The sequence below is a fragment of the Gallinula chloropus genome (assembly GCF_964237585.1).
Source record: "Gallinula chloropus genome assembly, chromosome: 11".
NCBI classification, from domain to species: Eukaryota; Metazoa; Chordata; class Aves; order Gruiformes; family Rallidae; genus Gallinula; species Gallinula chloropus.
In genome coordinates, this window is record NC_140096.1 from 6229643 (window position 1) to 6245456 (window position 15814).

General features: G+C 44.5%; 1 protein-coding gene across 2 annotated transcripts in view; it reads right to left on the reverse strand.

Annotated features, from left to right (window-relative positions):
- The window catches only part of LOC311195605 (ubiquitin carboxyl-terminal hydrolase 12-like), a gene marked incomplete at its 5' end in the record, with an annotated part of 30471 nt that extends 16979 nt beyond the window's left edge, over positions 1-13492 (reverse strand). Inside the window, 2 exons of one of the 2 annotated variants that reach the window (XM_084269013.1) lie at positions 238-318; positions 13430-13492. In XM_084269013.1, coding sequence (XP_084125139.1) covers positions 238-318; positions 13430-13477 — 129 coding nt within the window. The remainder of the gene's footprint in view (positions 1-237; positions 319-13429) is intronic. The other variant, XM_084269012.1, reaches the window with a different exon arrangement.
- Between the last annotated feature and the right edge of the window lie 2322 nt (positions 13493-15814).

Consider the following 15814-nt stretch of genomic DNA (forward strand, 5'->3'; position numbering starts at 1 on the left):
TGTTTAATATGCTGCCTACTGCAGGATGTATGTTACATATTGCAGCTGTGGTGTCTATGCAGAGTCCCACTTCACAGAATCACAGACTCATAGCGGTTGGAAGGGACCTCGAGACATCATCGGGTCCAACCCCTGGTTTCAAGTTAGAAGTGCTCAGAGATAAAGTTCTAACAGAATCCTGTTAAAATTAGGATACAAATTAAAAACCAGCATTTCAACTGTAGAAAGTTCACTTACATTGACCAAGCCAAAATAATGCTCATTCACTGGGAACTGTTCAGGACCAATCTCTTTCTCCAAAGCAGAGGCATTGGCGCCCTACAAAGAAACAACATGTTTTGTTAGAGAAATAAAAACTTCTTAAAAATACATATGTATATATCCAACATAACTCATACTATTCCTATAGAAGCAAAGCAGCCAAGAAAGTAAGTTACCTCCATTGAGAACCGGCATCTCCTGTTTCCTATGTTCTTCAAAATGAAATCAAGATGATGCTTTATTATTATAAAAGGTACCATGGCTTCACTTAAAAACTCAACTGCATCACTGGCATTAGAGCCATCTGATCTAACTTAAGAGGGTTTTTTGCTTTTGGATTTATTTGAAAGTTAACAACAAGAAACATCAATTTAAATTCAGTCAACAATGCACTGTAAAAATAAAGAAACAGAAAACTTCTAAACCTAGAGGACAGGGACCATATGGGCTACAATATCCATGAAAGAAAAAACACCTTTTTGTGCTGTGGACTGAGCAAGAGCTTTGATGGGACTTGTCCTTATTTGAATCTCATATAAAGAATTCTTGAAAAATAATCTTGCCTTCACTGGCACATTACATTAGAAATACTATCACTTTCTAACTTTCCAGAAAGTACTAGGGACAAGTGAAGTATGATTAGAAAAAACAAAAAGAATGGAAAGAAGACTTGTATCAGACATTTCTCAAACTTGGATCACCTAAAAGTGCTCTGGTTTTGCTGCCCTTAATTTACAGATGTGCTATGCTTATAGTGCATTTTGATACATCCTTGAATCTCCAGCACTACGATGGGAGAACTTACTACCCTAGATACAGCTGAAAACTACCACTAGCACATCCACGTAGTCTTATTTGTCAAACCTGGGTCAGGTCAATACATCATCAGTACAGGCTGGGAGACGATGTGATAGAGAGTGGCCCTGCAAAGAAGGACTTGTGGGGGCTGGTGGACAAGAAGCTCAACATGAGCCGACAATGCGCGCTCACAGCCCAGAAGGCCAACCGTGTCCTGTGCTGCATCAAAAGGAGTGTGGCCAGCAGCTCAAGGGAGGTAATTCTGCTCCTCTACTTCTCTCTCATGAGACCCCACCTGGAGTATTGTGTCCAGTTCTGGAGTCCCCAGCGTAAGAAGGACATGGAGCTGGTGGAACAGGTCCAGAGGAGGCCATGAAGGTGATCAGAGGGCTGGAAAACCTCTCCTGTAAAGCCAGGCTGAGAGAGTTGGGCTTGTTCAGCCTGGAGAAGAAAAGGCTCCAGGATGATTTCATAGCGGCCCAACAGGAGCAATGCTGTGTAATTGTGAGCAAATATTTCAATCACTTCCATTAGCATTCTGCTATTAATATAAACCGCAGACAAGTAGAGACTACACAGCTCCATCTAGATTGTCTTTAACAAAGAACTAAAAATTTTCTAAAGAAAGGGGAAGCAAATGATACAGTTTAATGGGAGGAATGGGAACTCTGTAGTTGGATCTCTCACATCAGAGTGATGGGGAATTACATGTATCAAAAGAGACAGAAAACAAGGAAAGTTCAAAATTGGGTACTATAAAAACCACAAAAACATTATCTAGGTGCTGACAGATTTACAAGCAAGACTCCTTGCAAGCAGTAATTACACAGAAAATGTTTGAGGCATCAGCGCCAGTTCAAGCAGTTCCTCTCATCTGTGTCCCTACATCCGGTCCCTGCTTCCAAGCAGCTCTCCCTCCACTGTCTCCCACTCAGAACACCCCAAAACAAACCTACATACAAGGATAACTGTCTGCCAGGAAGAGAACTGCTGATACAGCTCTCTCCAAATGCTCTTTGTCAGGTCTTCACTTGGACTGTTCTGATCACCACTGGCTCTGATAATAGTGCAAGAGGAGATACAACCTGTGCCCTGTGTAAATGCAGAAGTAATGCTGGTTTTGAAAGAAATTTGTTCTTGAAATCAGAACTGACTGCTAAGCAAGGTTCCTTTACTCTCATGTTTACATGTTTTGAGATTAAGGAAAGGATGGGTGGAAAATCTTCAAGCTTGCAAAGCTCAGCTGAAAGTTCTCTGAGCTGCCATCTCACCTCTGATACTGTATTAGACAACCACAACTAAAGCAGGCCCCTCGACTTACAGAACCAGTGAAACTAAGCAACCTGAATAGCCTGGAAAGCAACATATGGAATAAATATCAGAACAAACAAATAGCATAAGAACTTTCATTTTTAATAAAGCTATGGTATAAAGAATTTAATAACTTGTTATAACCAGTGACGCAGTTCAACTAACCCACCAACCTGTACTCCACATGAATCTACCCATTTCATCTCATAGCTTAGATGTGTTTTTTTTTTTTTTTTTTCAAGTGCTTCCTTGTATCTACTGTCAAACTTGTAAATTTGAGTAAATCAACTGCAGGGAGATATTAAAAAAAATTAAGATTTCCTTAATAAATGACAAGCTGAAGTCAATTAGGCACAGAAGCTAGCTTAACAGCTAGCTGAGATGCTTATGAAGTCTCTTGTCAGAGAACATTTTATATTAGCCTACCAAAATAAAGAAAACCAAAACAGGACTCAAATTAAATGTGGGAGGAATCAAGATAACAAGCTAGGCACATCAATAGCTCTCAAGACACAAACCTGTGAATTAAATAATACCTAACACAGTGCAGAAGGTATAGAAAATGCCCATGCCTAGCATACCACAATAAAATAACTCCACTGCAAACAGCACAGGGTGATTCATCACAGGAGTCAATGTCCAGGAGAACCACACTACCCAGGGTAACAGGTAGGAAGGAAAATAAAAGGCACTTTACGGTGACAGCAGAAATTGGCCTTGGTCATGTTCCAGGATGGAATCCATGACACGCTTGTAAGGCTGGAGTCAAAGTTCAGTTACTTGCAACCTGTGAACAGGCTGAGTGAGTTGGGCTTGTTCAGCCTGGAGAAGAGAAGGTTCAGGGGAGATCTTACAGCACCTTCCAGTACCTGAAGGGGCCTTCCAGAAAGCTGGGGAGGGACTGTTTAGAAGGACATGGAGTGATAGGATGAGGGGGAATGGTTTTAAATTGGAAGTGGGGAGATTTAGATGGGATATTAGGAAGACATTTTTCACTCCAAGGGTGGTGTGGCCCTGGCACAGGGTGCCCAGGGAGGTGGTGGGTGCCTATTTGCTGGAGGTGTTCAAGGCCAGGATGGATGGGGGCCTTGAGCAGCCTGGTCTTGTGAGAGGTGTCCCTGCCCTTGGCAGGGGGTTGGGACTGGAGGATCTCTGAGGTCCCTTCCAGCCCTGACTATTCCACGTTTCTATGAACTTTGCAGCTAAACTCGCAAATAGCAAATTAACCAACTGGAGAGCAAATCTAGTGCAGGATGAACCCTGTCTTGCTGTAATGAAGCCTAAGCAGCTGTTTGGTTTTCACTCAGAGGTGTTACACACATTTTCCCAGCCCCATTAAAAGATTTTTCCATCTGGATACATACTTTTCCCTCAGATCACAAGTGCTCCTATGAAACAATACACACTTCATAGTTCTGGAAACACAGAAGTCACAGTTCTCATCTAGAACTAAAACCTAACCAAAGCAGCAAGTGTCCAAAGCATGAAAAATTATATTTGACTATTTGGGGAAAGAGAGAGATGTATCTCTTCTGGGGTGCCACAAACTATTCTAAAACCATAAGAAAATCAACACTGTTTTGCTAAACTATGAAATGCATTGCAGGGATAATAAAAAAACTACAGGAATTGAGTTTGCTTGGCATGTAAGAGCTAAGCAAATAATGGACACTAAAATACAGCAAAATATGAAGCTTAACGTATGAGATTAGAGTTGACATCGCACTGCTTCCTCAAGACCAATAAATACATCTTCTAAAAACCCCACCAGTACCTCCTTCAGACTTCTAGGAGGTCCAAGAAAATGCTCTCAAGGAACTGCTCTGCAGTTCCTGAGCTCAGTTCCTGAGCAGGAACAAAATACAAATTAATATAGTCAACACACAATTACCCAACGAGGAAAACATCCCCCTAGTTTAACTGAATGAGTAATGCTCTTTTACTCATATATAGATTCTCAGAGGGATGCGGATTTAACACTTCCACATTGGTGGGGGAGGTGACAACTGAATTTCAGCACCTTGTAATCAGGATTTGTAATTTTCTAGAAATTACCGTGACTTAAACTGTTGTCTTGGAGATTGGTTGCACTTTGCAAGAGCTCTCCTGTTCTGATCACACCCCCAGCAGCAGAATGGACTTGGAATCCAGAGAGTGAGCAAGCTTAGCTCCCTGGTTTCTGCAGTTCTGGCATTATTTGTCAAATCGAAAGATGGAAAGTTGCCTGACCCATCTGAAATATCACCATTTTAGTAGTTCAGAGTAACAGATACAGCTATGGATGGCCAACAGACCACCAAGAAAGTATTTTCTGTCATAGGTGCAGTACTTTTACGTTATGCATATTAACTAATTTAAAAAGTGGCCAATCCAAGAACATTGGTGGTCATTGACTTCCATCAGAAAAGACAAAGAACACTCTTTAAAAACAATCCCTATATATTAAGTATCAAAGAAAAGCACAGGGAATGGCCAATATTCACGTTTGCCTCTGTTTTTCATACCACCCCAAGTGAGGAGCATCAGGCCAACATTAGATATGTATGAGAGAAAGGACTGAGTAAAAAAGTATTTACCAAAAGAACACCAAAAGGTCTCTGAGGCACTTTTATTGAGTTTGGTAAAGCAAAAAGGCATGCTAAAATGAAAAGGGATGCAAAAAGCCCAGTTTCAAAAACTCTTACCCACAGTAGCTGTCAAACTGAGTCATAACAGATGAAGTGATCCCACAGTATAGCAGAAATTTTACCTAAACCATCAAAACCAGAAGACATCTAGCAAGTCCTCCAACTTTTAAGCTCTGAGTCCTTTTTGCTCAGCAGAGAAGCCTTAAAGATTTATTTCCAGTTCAATATACTACTCAGGTGGAAAAATAGTAGTACCTTCCATTTCTTAGCCAGATGACGCTGCTAACTCATTGCATCACCTCTTAGAAGTGCGACAAACAGTCTGTGACTACTGCCCCAGAGAAAAGGAGTAATTTGCCTGGTCTAGATTTAACTGATTTCAGAAACTGGAAATGTATCAAGAGATTCCAGGGGCTTAAATGCTTCTATGCCCTTAAACTTATTTGAATTTGTCATTATTCTTAGAAACAAACGACTCATAGATTTGCATTCTGACAAGAATCACAAGAGATTATTGTTAGATGAAGTTATCACTTTTCTGTTCTCGGTAAGAGGAGTTAGTAGCTTTATGGTAGAATTCTCCAGGCCCAGGTTGAAGTGATTTTCAGAAGTCACCAATGATCAGAAGAACTGCTGGGAGAGTTTTCATTCTACATAGTTCAGAGCATGAACTATGGTCAAATGATGGCCCAAACCCACATGCCCAGCATCCACGTGGTTCTTGTGTAAAGTGGTAGCTTTTTCCCTTTTTGGTACTGTGAGTTTTACCAGGTTTCAATGCAATCCTGACCCTCCACAAAACCTGGCTGACAATAACTGGATTAATTACAGACTAAACAGTATTACCAGCCAATTTTTTTTTTTTTTTTTTTTATCATGAACTAACACTTTCACACTTGGAAGGAATTCACACTTCCATTTCTAAGTATCACCGTTTTGCTGCTCTGAAGGTAACTCTGCAGACCTGGGAACAGTTCCAAAAGCAACATTGTGCTCTCCTGATAAGCACACCAGCCGACCTTAAGAGCATGAAGCAGCTGCTGCTACTGCTTCAGTAAGAAAAGGATCCAAATTAGCACAACACTGGGTCACCATCCTTGCTGACATTCAGAGCTCTTGTCCAAGCAGGTTAGTGCTGTACTGCTGCCTGAGAACACGGCCAGCAGAGCGGCACTGAAGCTATAAAATGAGGAGGAGAAAAAAACCCCAAACTACAAAGCAGAGGATGGGAAAAGGTTAGGAGAGGGAAGATCCCACTGTCCTCTTTGCAACAGCTGTAAGATTTGGCAAGGGGAAGCAATTTATGGCATTTACCACTGCTAAACTGCAACTCTATGAAGGATTAAGACGGCACATGAGGAGGGTTTGGGCTGCTGTCCTGCACATTTTGGAGGGTGCTGGTTTCACACTGGCTTTGAGTGGCAGAGCGCCTCACATCAGTGCTATCCACTACTCACTAGCAACTGGGTGTATTTTCTAAACTGCAGGGATGGATGCACAGCACGTTCGTGGGATAGGCTGGAAGAGAAACAGTAGAGTAAGAAAATGATCAGGATCTATGGTGAAAGAAGAGGCAGAGTGAGAGAAGATACAAAAAGTATAACCATTTAAACAGTCATTAAGGGAGGGTGCAGCACAAACAGCATTTCTGCAATGCTCTAATTATAAAGTGGTTTTGAAATTATGCAGAAAAATCCATACAACAGCAGATTGTCAAGGGATTTATAACCATTCTATAACAGACAGCACACCTGTCAAACAAATGCTACTAGGGCTTTTAAATGCTAGCAAGAATGAAGCAGTTGTTTGAAATACAAGAAAAGGAAGTAATGAGAACCATGAAGCCCTTCTCATCTATTCAAAAGATACAATCACAAAACTTTATTTCTTTTTTAAATACTAACAATCCTGACAAAAACGTACAAGAAGGCCAAGTCACTGCTGTCTTTACTTTGGGGCACTCCATGACATCAGATGCTCCACTTAACAGTTCATTCATGGGCAGCTGGAGATTCTCAGAAGAAAACTCTTAGTATCTGTATGCATAGGTATTACTGCTCTCAAAGTTCCAGAAAAAATGCTGACTGTACTTTTTCTGATGTTTAAGCTGGAGTTTACTATGCTTGCCTATGTACTTCTGGTGCTTTAGCCCTACCGAAAATACCCACAACACTCATTTCACCATCAGATTACTTTTAACAAGCTAAAGAGAATCAGTTCATTTAAAACACTCTCCACACAGTCCATGGAAATCTGAACATGCAGCCTTTCTTCAAGGATAAATTACTTAAATTACTATTTTCTAGCTCAGTGGAAAATATTAATTTCCACACTACATGCTTTCTACATGAGGCTTTTATCTTTCTCCCACTGCAAAAATAATTCAGCTCAAATGCATTAGCAACTTAAGATAGATCTCTAAATTTTTATTACAGCTGCATGCACACTCAGAAGTTATGTAGCAAAGTTGGTCTAACACCCTGTTGAAATAAAAATCCCTCTGATTGCTGAGCTTGGACTCAACCCCATCCTAATTCAGTTCTGGTCTGAAACCAGGTTATTCCTACAGAGCACACAGCATGCACCTGCCTGCAAAAGGCATTTCCCTTAAAGGAAGGCAAAAAAAGAGAAAGGTGTCTAGGAGATATTTCAGTGGGCAGGACAGATCCGGTACACAGGTCTTGCTGAAGTCTCTAACTACTCCAAATGAGTAATTTTTTCTTTTTGCCAAGTAGGATAGGATTTAATATTTTAAGAGCTGGTAAGCAGCTTTCAAGCTGGGTAGAAAGGCTCTGAGGGACACCACCGTGCAGCCCTCAAGATGAGAAAGGCTGGTTAAATACACTGTATGACTGAAGAGTAGTTTTTTATAGACTAAACAAACAAAAAAAATTAAAAAGTAACAAGTAGGCCAAGCCAGAGCTACCGAAAAACCTTCAGGAAAGAAATCTGAATAAAATGATGCATTTCATAAGGTCTGCCTACGGGCACAGAGCTGTATTAGCCATGGCAGCAGTCCCAGCTTCAGGACTATTCTAATTACCACAGGGGAATGCAGAAAGGGGCAGAACTGGGGCTGTAGTGCTGAAAGTTTACGGAACACACTGCCATGGTTTTCTAAACAAAATTCAGATGTCGCTTCCCCAGCTTTTAGAACTCCTCAGTCATGTAGCACTGCAGCTAGAAAGGAAAAAAAAGAGTTGACAGCTCAGCTATCACTTGCTGTGATTTGGGTTTTGAAATGACCCCTTTTCATGCACGTGGGAAGGCTGCCGTTCCAGGCATAACAAATTACAGTAAATTGAACTTTGGATTCCAGCCCTTAGCGTGCTTACGCAGGCAAAACAAACCGATAATCTTAAAAGGAGCAGGTATAACACTGTCACAGGTTCTTGTGAGACTCTACACTTCCAAATTCCCCAGGACCTTCTTGATCTGTGCAATGGTTCAGTGCACACAGGAAAAGCTGGAGGAAAGCCTACAGAGCACCCTGGCTACTGCCGGACTCACAGAGACCACAGGGAAATCAGGAAACACTTTATTTCAAAAGAAGTTTGCTATATGAAGCATTTAGGACCTGCAGCACAGTCTTAATTAGAGTGGTTTTAAATAAATTAATACAGAATGCTTTTTAAACTGTATGGTGTAAATGTTTATTCAATTAGGAGCTGGTCTTGCAAGGTCCACAGGGTCTGTGCCTCACACACAAAGGCTCAATGAGTCCGACACAATTGTGAAATCTGGTTGATGTATGCTTTTTAAAGCTAGACAGTAAAGCTGGGCTCCAGGAAAGGGTGGAAAGGATGCTGGACCAGGGGTAAGAAGGACAGAAAGTACTGCTTAAAGAGGCTCGACCTTGTAATGTAGTTCTGTAAGCAAGTCATTTCCTCCCCCTCAGCCACTGTCTCCGAGATGACCAAAGCATTCACAGCTATGTTCACCCATCCCAGAAGACCTCCCCAAGATTTCTCCCAACCTTGGGTTCCTCTCAAATGACCTAGTAACACCCCTAAGAGTGTCACTACTACAGCTCTTGGGTACTTAACTGCTTTTTGGCCCTCAAAAAGCACACAGACAGATGTCCAGGTGTACTCAAGGCCCTGTGTTTACCAGCATTGTTCTTCCCCGAGTTGGCAATAAGATTTTATCATGGCTTTCACACATCAAAGAGCGGAGGAACAATGCTGTAAAAAGTGAGGAAGCGGATGCTGATGGAAGGCAAAGCCAAACACTGCAGCTCTAACGTCAGACATGACACACACAGAGGTTAAACATGCGCAGAGGGACTGCAGTGAAACTCAGACAGGGACCTTCAACAGGACTGAAAGTGTCCTAACCCAGTGTGCAAGAGGCTAAGTGGATAAATCACTAGGAAAGGAGATGAAAATATAAAATATGACATAAGAAACAATCCCTAATGATCTACAGCGTAGCCCTTTATTTTGGCAAGAAGTCCAGGAATCTCCCAAATTGACATCTCTAAGACCAAATACTGAAAGCCATTTATTTGCCAAGAGGAACAAGATACAAAGTGAGGTAGATGTGTATAAATACAGATTATTCAACACATTAAAAGCATTTACTCTAAATCCTGATTAAAGAACAAAACAAGGCAGATTCTAAAATACAGAGCGCTGCCTGAACTACCAACACTCAGATGTAGGTAGTTTCCCAGGTATTCTTACCTATTTTTTAAACTGTAAAAGCTCTCTAGTAGAAGTCCTGGAGTATAATTAATATGTACTCTCAACTAACGAACCACATACATAGTTTCCTCAGTACTCTTGTGGCATGACACAGTTAGGATCTCTCCTTTTCCCAGGGTCAGCAAGTCATCAGTGGCACAAAACCCCTGCTTGACCTGAATGGTGTAAATTATTCAGGTGGCAAAAGGAAAGAAAATACTTACAAATGATTTGGTCATCTCTTCTCTAGCACTGAAGCTAATAATTACATCCATGCTGTAGGTAAGACTGCCACCAATTTGTATATTGGAATTGAGCTCTTCAGGCATGTCTTACTGGTTTGGCAAATAATTAGACATGAATCCAGGTGAAGTGTTTGTCATTAGCCTACCAAGAAACACCAATATTCCTGCTAACAGCTTACTACAGACTTTGCACTAAATTGGCTGTCAGACTGAAGACTGGATCTGTGTTTCACACCTCTCTCCATTCCAGCGTTCTCTTTTGCTTCTCCAATCAAAAAAGACAATAAAATAATTATTGTCAATGCAACACACATTCCCTCCCCCCAACTCCTGACTCAAAAACTCAGCTCTACAACTGACTGCCTCAATCTCTTGGTGTGCAGCAGACACGGTCTGGATTAGATGACGCTGTCAGACCCATGGAAATTCAGCCCTCCTTGCTCGCTCTTCTCAGTCAAGAGAGGACTGGCATCTGTCCATGACTGTGCATGTGCCACAGAACTACAAAGAGATAGTTTAAAAATATTTTTTTCAAACAGGAGCTGTGCATTTTTCATGGCAGGTAACAAAACACCTCAGCAGTGCTTTCTATTTCACTCTTCCAGTTGCTTGAAAAAACCAACCAACCAACCCACCCTAAAACTCCTGGAGTCCAGGGTAAACCTAAGGGCTGGGAAGCAAAACTGTGTCAGAAGGACACAGCAGAGAACCAGAGCTCTAGTTGGTAGCTCTTGGCTATGGATGTGTCGTCTTCCCATATGGTGTCAGCAGCCTTACCAAGCAATGAATCATATTCAAACAAACAAGCCTTTTCCTACGAGCTGCACTGCCATAGTTGCCACACGTATGTTAAGCAATCGCTAAGAAAGGGGCTGGTGCTTGCAGCAAGGACATGCAATGGTCAGGAGGCACAGGAGAGCTGATCCCCACTATAAAAACCTGGAAGTGGTTTTAGGGAGGTGGTACAATTAAAGTTCCGGCTACGTTACTACTAACTTACTACTGAGCTCAGGTGTTGAATTTAATTTTTGAAGAGATATTACAGAAGACTGGAGTGTCTGAGATGAGAAGCCAGGAATGTCAGGCCCTGTGATGCTGACTGACTGAGGGGGTCTGAGGATGTCAGAAACTTGAGATTCAGTTTTTCCTGAAGCACAGATAGTACTGGAAGAGTTGGGAAAAACTCCACGTTCTACTAAAACCCGGTGAAATACTGTACAATCACTGCATAATCCTGAAGAGAAGAGTTTCGCAAAGGGACTTTGTGAATGTAATGAAGTGTTTCTATAAAAAAGGCTTAGGTTTTCCATATTCATGTTATGGCAAAGCAAATGGTATTTTTATTTACTGGGCATTAATTGAAGTAGGTGCAAATAAACTCATTAAATTTTAAAATACAGACCCTGATTTTCCTGGGCCAGTTGAAGGAAAAAAAACAGTAAGATTGACAGTAAGTTTAGCTAAACTAAAACACCAATAGTGAAAAACTCTATAGCATGTGATTAAACAGCTATAGAAGGAAACCTGGAAGCAAGTTTCATACAATTACTTAGTGCTAGCAGCACTCAGTGGCTTACACAGGAAAATGAAACTAAGTTTCCCGCACGAAACAGAACCAGTCAGGAGAACCTGCTTCCCCCAGGCTGCAATGCTCTGAAAAGTCTCCCCCTGGAAAATGAAAAGAAGTGTAATGCTTCAGAAGGGACCTCAGTAGGTTTCAAGAACCTGCTTAGCTTTCATCTAGCATCCCAACCAAAAATCAAGCTAAGCACAGAAGCAAAAATTAATCCAAGATTGAGTCTGTACAGCCAATGTTTCTAAAAACAAGTCAGAAGCGCTGGCATGGCTGCATTCAGGTTTGGCTCCATGCTCACAGGAAAACGCATTGCCTTTTACATTTGCCCTCCTAGTCTAAGGCTCAGTCAGCTGGTGTCAGGAATGCATCCAAAATACTACCTGGGATTGAGTAAATCGCTTGCCTCTGGGGCGCAGAACTTCACAGCAAAGTCATGATTCAGCTACGTCTAACAACCTTAATCTCACCTGTGTTTGTGATGGGCAACTAAAAAATACAAATCATGTTGGGAAAAAAGAAGTGTCTAGTGAGATTAGTAAGTGTGAAGTTCTGGAAAGTCTTCTGCAATATCAAGAACTTTAAGATCAGGCATCTGTTGCCAGAAATTTATAAAAGAAAACAAAACAACAATCTCTCTTGAAAGAGTATTACTATGAAGCTCCAAAGTGTTTGTAGAGCAGCACAATCCGATCTAAAGTTAATCCAAACCAGTAGTTAGTTCCTACCTGGGTAAGAAATGGGAAAACCACCCTGCACCCTTCACACCCTTGACATCAGGCTCAGCAAGTCGGTGTTCCAGAGCCCCTTCAGATGCAGCAGCCTACTCTCTGGCTTGCTGCTGTTTTGAACAAGATCTAAAACTGAAGCTTTACCATTTGGAGCAACTGTGATGTGGGACTACGAAGAGCAAAACACTAAAATGGGATAACTCCGCCCGATGCCAAGTATGATTTCGGCAACTCAAACCCTGGCTACAATTCATACTTAGCTCCTTACAGTAGGAATCTCTGTGAGAAGTGTAGATGGTGTATTGTTACCAAGACATGATAGTTTACTATGAGTCAGCTGTGTTTTAGTGCTAGACAAACCACTTAGTGGCCTCTACTTAGGCGGCAACATAGCTTCATTAAAAATTCTGCATAATCATATCAGTCCTCCTCTTGCTAGGCTTTCATTGGCAACATGGATAATACCCACGAGAAATGGTCTCAAGAGCATTTATAAACTAGCAGAACAGCCTTTAAAATGAGCCTAGATGTCACAACAAACGTCTGTGATCCGCGCCAGGAAAGGAATTAGGGTTCTATAACGCCCCCCCACCCCCGGCTCCTCTCTCCCCGAGGGAAAGCATCCCGCAGCCCGCCGCGGGTTTCCGCGAAGAGGCTGTCGGCAGCTGACACACCTACCGCCGGTGAGCGGGCTCCCAGCACCGCCAAGGGCCCCGGCTGCCCCCAGCACCCTTTCCCACCCGGGATGAGGGCAAAATTACGGTAAAATCGTTAAACCGGCGGCGCAAACAGCCCGGCCGGTTCCCCCACCTCGGCCTGGCCTCTGCTACTACGGCTCCTCTTGCCCCTTCCCCGGCACGGCCTCTCCCACTGGTCCGTCCTCCCCACCGCCAGCTCCCTACGAGGCCGCTCCGCTCCCGGCCGTGCCTCCCCGGGTTGGGGGTGCGGGCAGCACCCCCCACCCCAACCAGGGCAGACGGCGGTGCTGCACCTAACTCTTGTTTTTTAATCGCTTTTACTAATCCTTATCGCGCCCGGTCGCAGTGGGGCCCCTGCCCGACCGTGACGGGGGCCGGGGAGCGGCGGGGGCGGCCGGTGAGTAGTCGCGGGGACCCCGGGGACCGGGACTCCTCACCGGCCGCCCCCGCCGCTCCCCAGCCCCCGTCACGGCGGCGCCCGGCTGCACTGCGGCTCTCACCATGGTACAGATGGAGGCGAGTCTCCGGACCGTCATCAGTATTTCCATCCGCCCGACGCGGCCCCAAGCCCCGCGGCCGCCTCCGCTGCCGCCGGCGCCATGTTGGGACGCAGCCGCCCAACTGACAGCGGCAGCCGGAGCCGCAGGTGGCGCAGCCGCCAAATGGGGCCGGGCGCCGGCTGTGCGGTGCCCAAACGGCTCCGGCTCCGCACCGAGACGAGCACCGAAAAGTTCCGCCGCCTTCCCGTCCCCATCTCCCGTCGCTTTCTTCCTTCCCGGCTCATCTCTCTTCGAGCCCGTGTGGCCGGAACCTGCGAAGCCCCTGGAGGGCGTCGTCCCGGAGCAGGGTTACCGGAGGGTTGGGCTGCGGCTTCCCCCTCTGCCCGGGGATGTCCCGGTTGCCGGAGCTGGGGCGGCGGGGGGCGGTGGGGAGACGCGCCTCACTTCGCTCGGCTCGGGGAGGTGGCTGGGGGCCGCGTTGGGCTGGGCACGGCGCGTGTCACCCGTGGAACTGGAGGCAGGTGCCAGCCTCACTGGGATGGTGTCGGGGAGAGGGCGGGGGGTGTTGCCAAACAGGGAAACTACGGAGGCTGGAACGCCTCGCAGGTGTGTGCAGGGCCTCTCCCGAGGCGCCTTTCTGCGGGTGTGAGCACCCACGGATGGGTTGTTACGGCGATGGAGCCGGAGAGTGGTTCCGCACTGAGTAATCCTTTGCCGCCCTGCACCGGGTGTCCCGGCTCCAGCAGCAGCACACAAAGGGCTCTTTCAGAGCACAGTGCCAGCAAATGACAACAGTGTCTATTGTAAAACCAGCCAGCAAAAGCGCTGCAAAGTCGCCATATCGCCCTTGACACAGCGCACACCAACAGCAAACACGCATCAGGCAGCGGGGTGGGAGCTGGAGCATTGGAGGTTCCCTGTGAACGTAAGGAGGTGGTTTTTCCCTGTGAGAGTGCTGGAGCCCTGGGACAGGCTGCCCGGAGAAGCTGTGGAGTCTCCTTCTCTGGAGACATTCAAACCCACCTGGATGTGTTCCTGTGTGATCTAGTCTGGGTGATCCTGCTCTGGCAGAGGGGTTGGACTAGATGAGCTTTTGAGGTCCCTTTCAACACCTAATGTTCTGTGATTCTGTGAAGACATCCCTCGTGAAGCCAGGGATAGATAGAAACTGTTTGTCATCTGGCTGATTGACATCTCCAGAATTGTGTCAAACCTGGGAGGACCCTGGCTCATGTCTTGCACTAACCACAGAGTGTTGCAAAGTGGTGATGAAAATGGCTGGAAAACCTCTGTTCCTTCTGCACATGAAGCACACCATCAGTGTTGAGAGGGCTTTTACTCCACCCCTGACCTTGTGAGAATATCTGCCAGGACAGGAGGACGGTTCGGCTTCCAAAGGACAAATTTTTTTATGAGGCCAAGATGTTTCCATTCTATTTGAGTTGTTTGCCTGCAGCAATGTTCTCTTAAACACATTGTCCTTTCCATGTCATCTACTACAGGCTCCCAAGGGAGAGCATTCTGTGACCTAAAAAAAATAAAATCCTTACAAAATATGTTAAAAGTGAAACAGGACACATGCTCCTTGCAGGGTTTCCATGAATGGCAATGCAACAAAATTAGAGCAAGGAAATGCAGAAAAAGTGGAATTTGCATAGTGTTTAACCAAACTGAACTATATATTTAAATGATTGTCTCCCTTACATCCCAAAATAGAATTAAATGTGATTTATCAGGGCTGTCGCAATAGCATCTGAGGACAGTTCCATCCCCTTTGGCCTCAGGATCAGAACAGCTTTGTGCTGGGAATAATTATGGTGCTAAAACAGTGGTCTTGTCCCCAGACAACATCATCTGAGGTTACTGCTGAACCACACAACCAAACTTTCAATGCGTTTTACCCATGCTCTGGCTCCACACAAGGTGAAATCCCAAGCACACAGAGAAAGGCTGGTTCCTTGTGCATGCCACGTTCCGTTCTGCTCTTTTCTGGTCTCCTGCAAAGATGCTCTTTCATTTGTCTTTCCCAACTATGAGGCTATTTAGTTACGGGGTGCAAAAAGGTAGTGGGAGCACTACTTTCGTTGAGTGCAGTGTGAGAACTGGCCTTTGGGCCCCAAGTTTGCAACAAAGAACAAAGACAGTCAGACAAAGCCACAAAGATCAATCTGTTGTTGTTTGCAACACATTTACGAGCGGGGGATGTGTACACAAGGCACCAGCTATGAGTTTTATCACAGCATCTGCCAAAGCAACGGGCATTTCCCCAGCACCACATTTGGCATTTCTGCACAGAAATGAGCTGTACTTCTCCAGCCATGTCGCCAGAACGTCAATATACTGCACAAAACCCTCTGAGATACACCAGAGGTAAATGTAACTGTT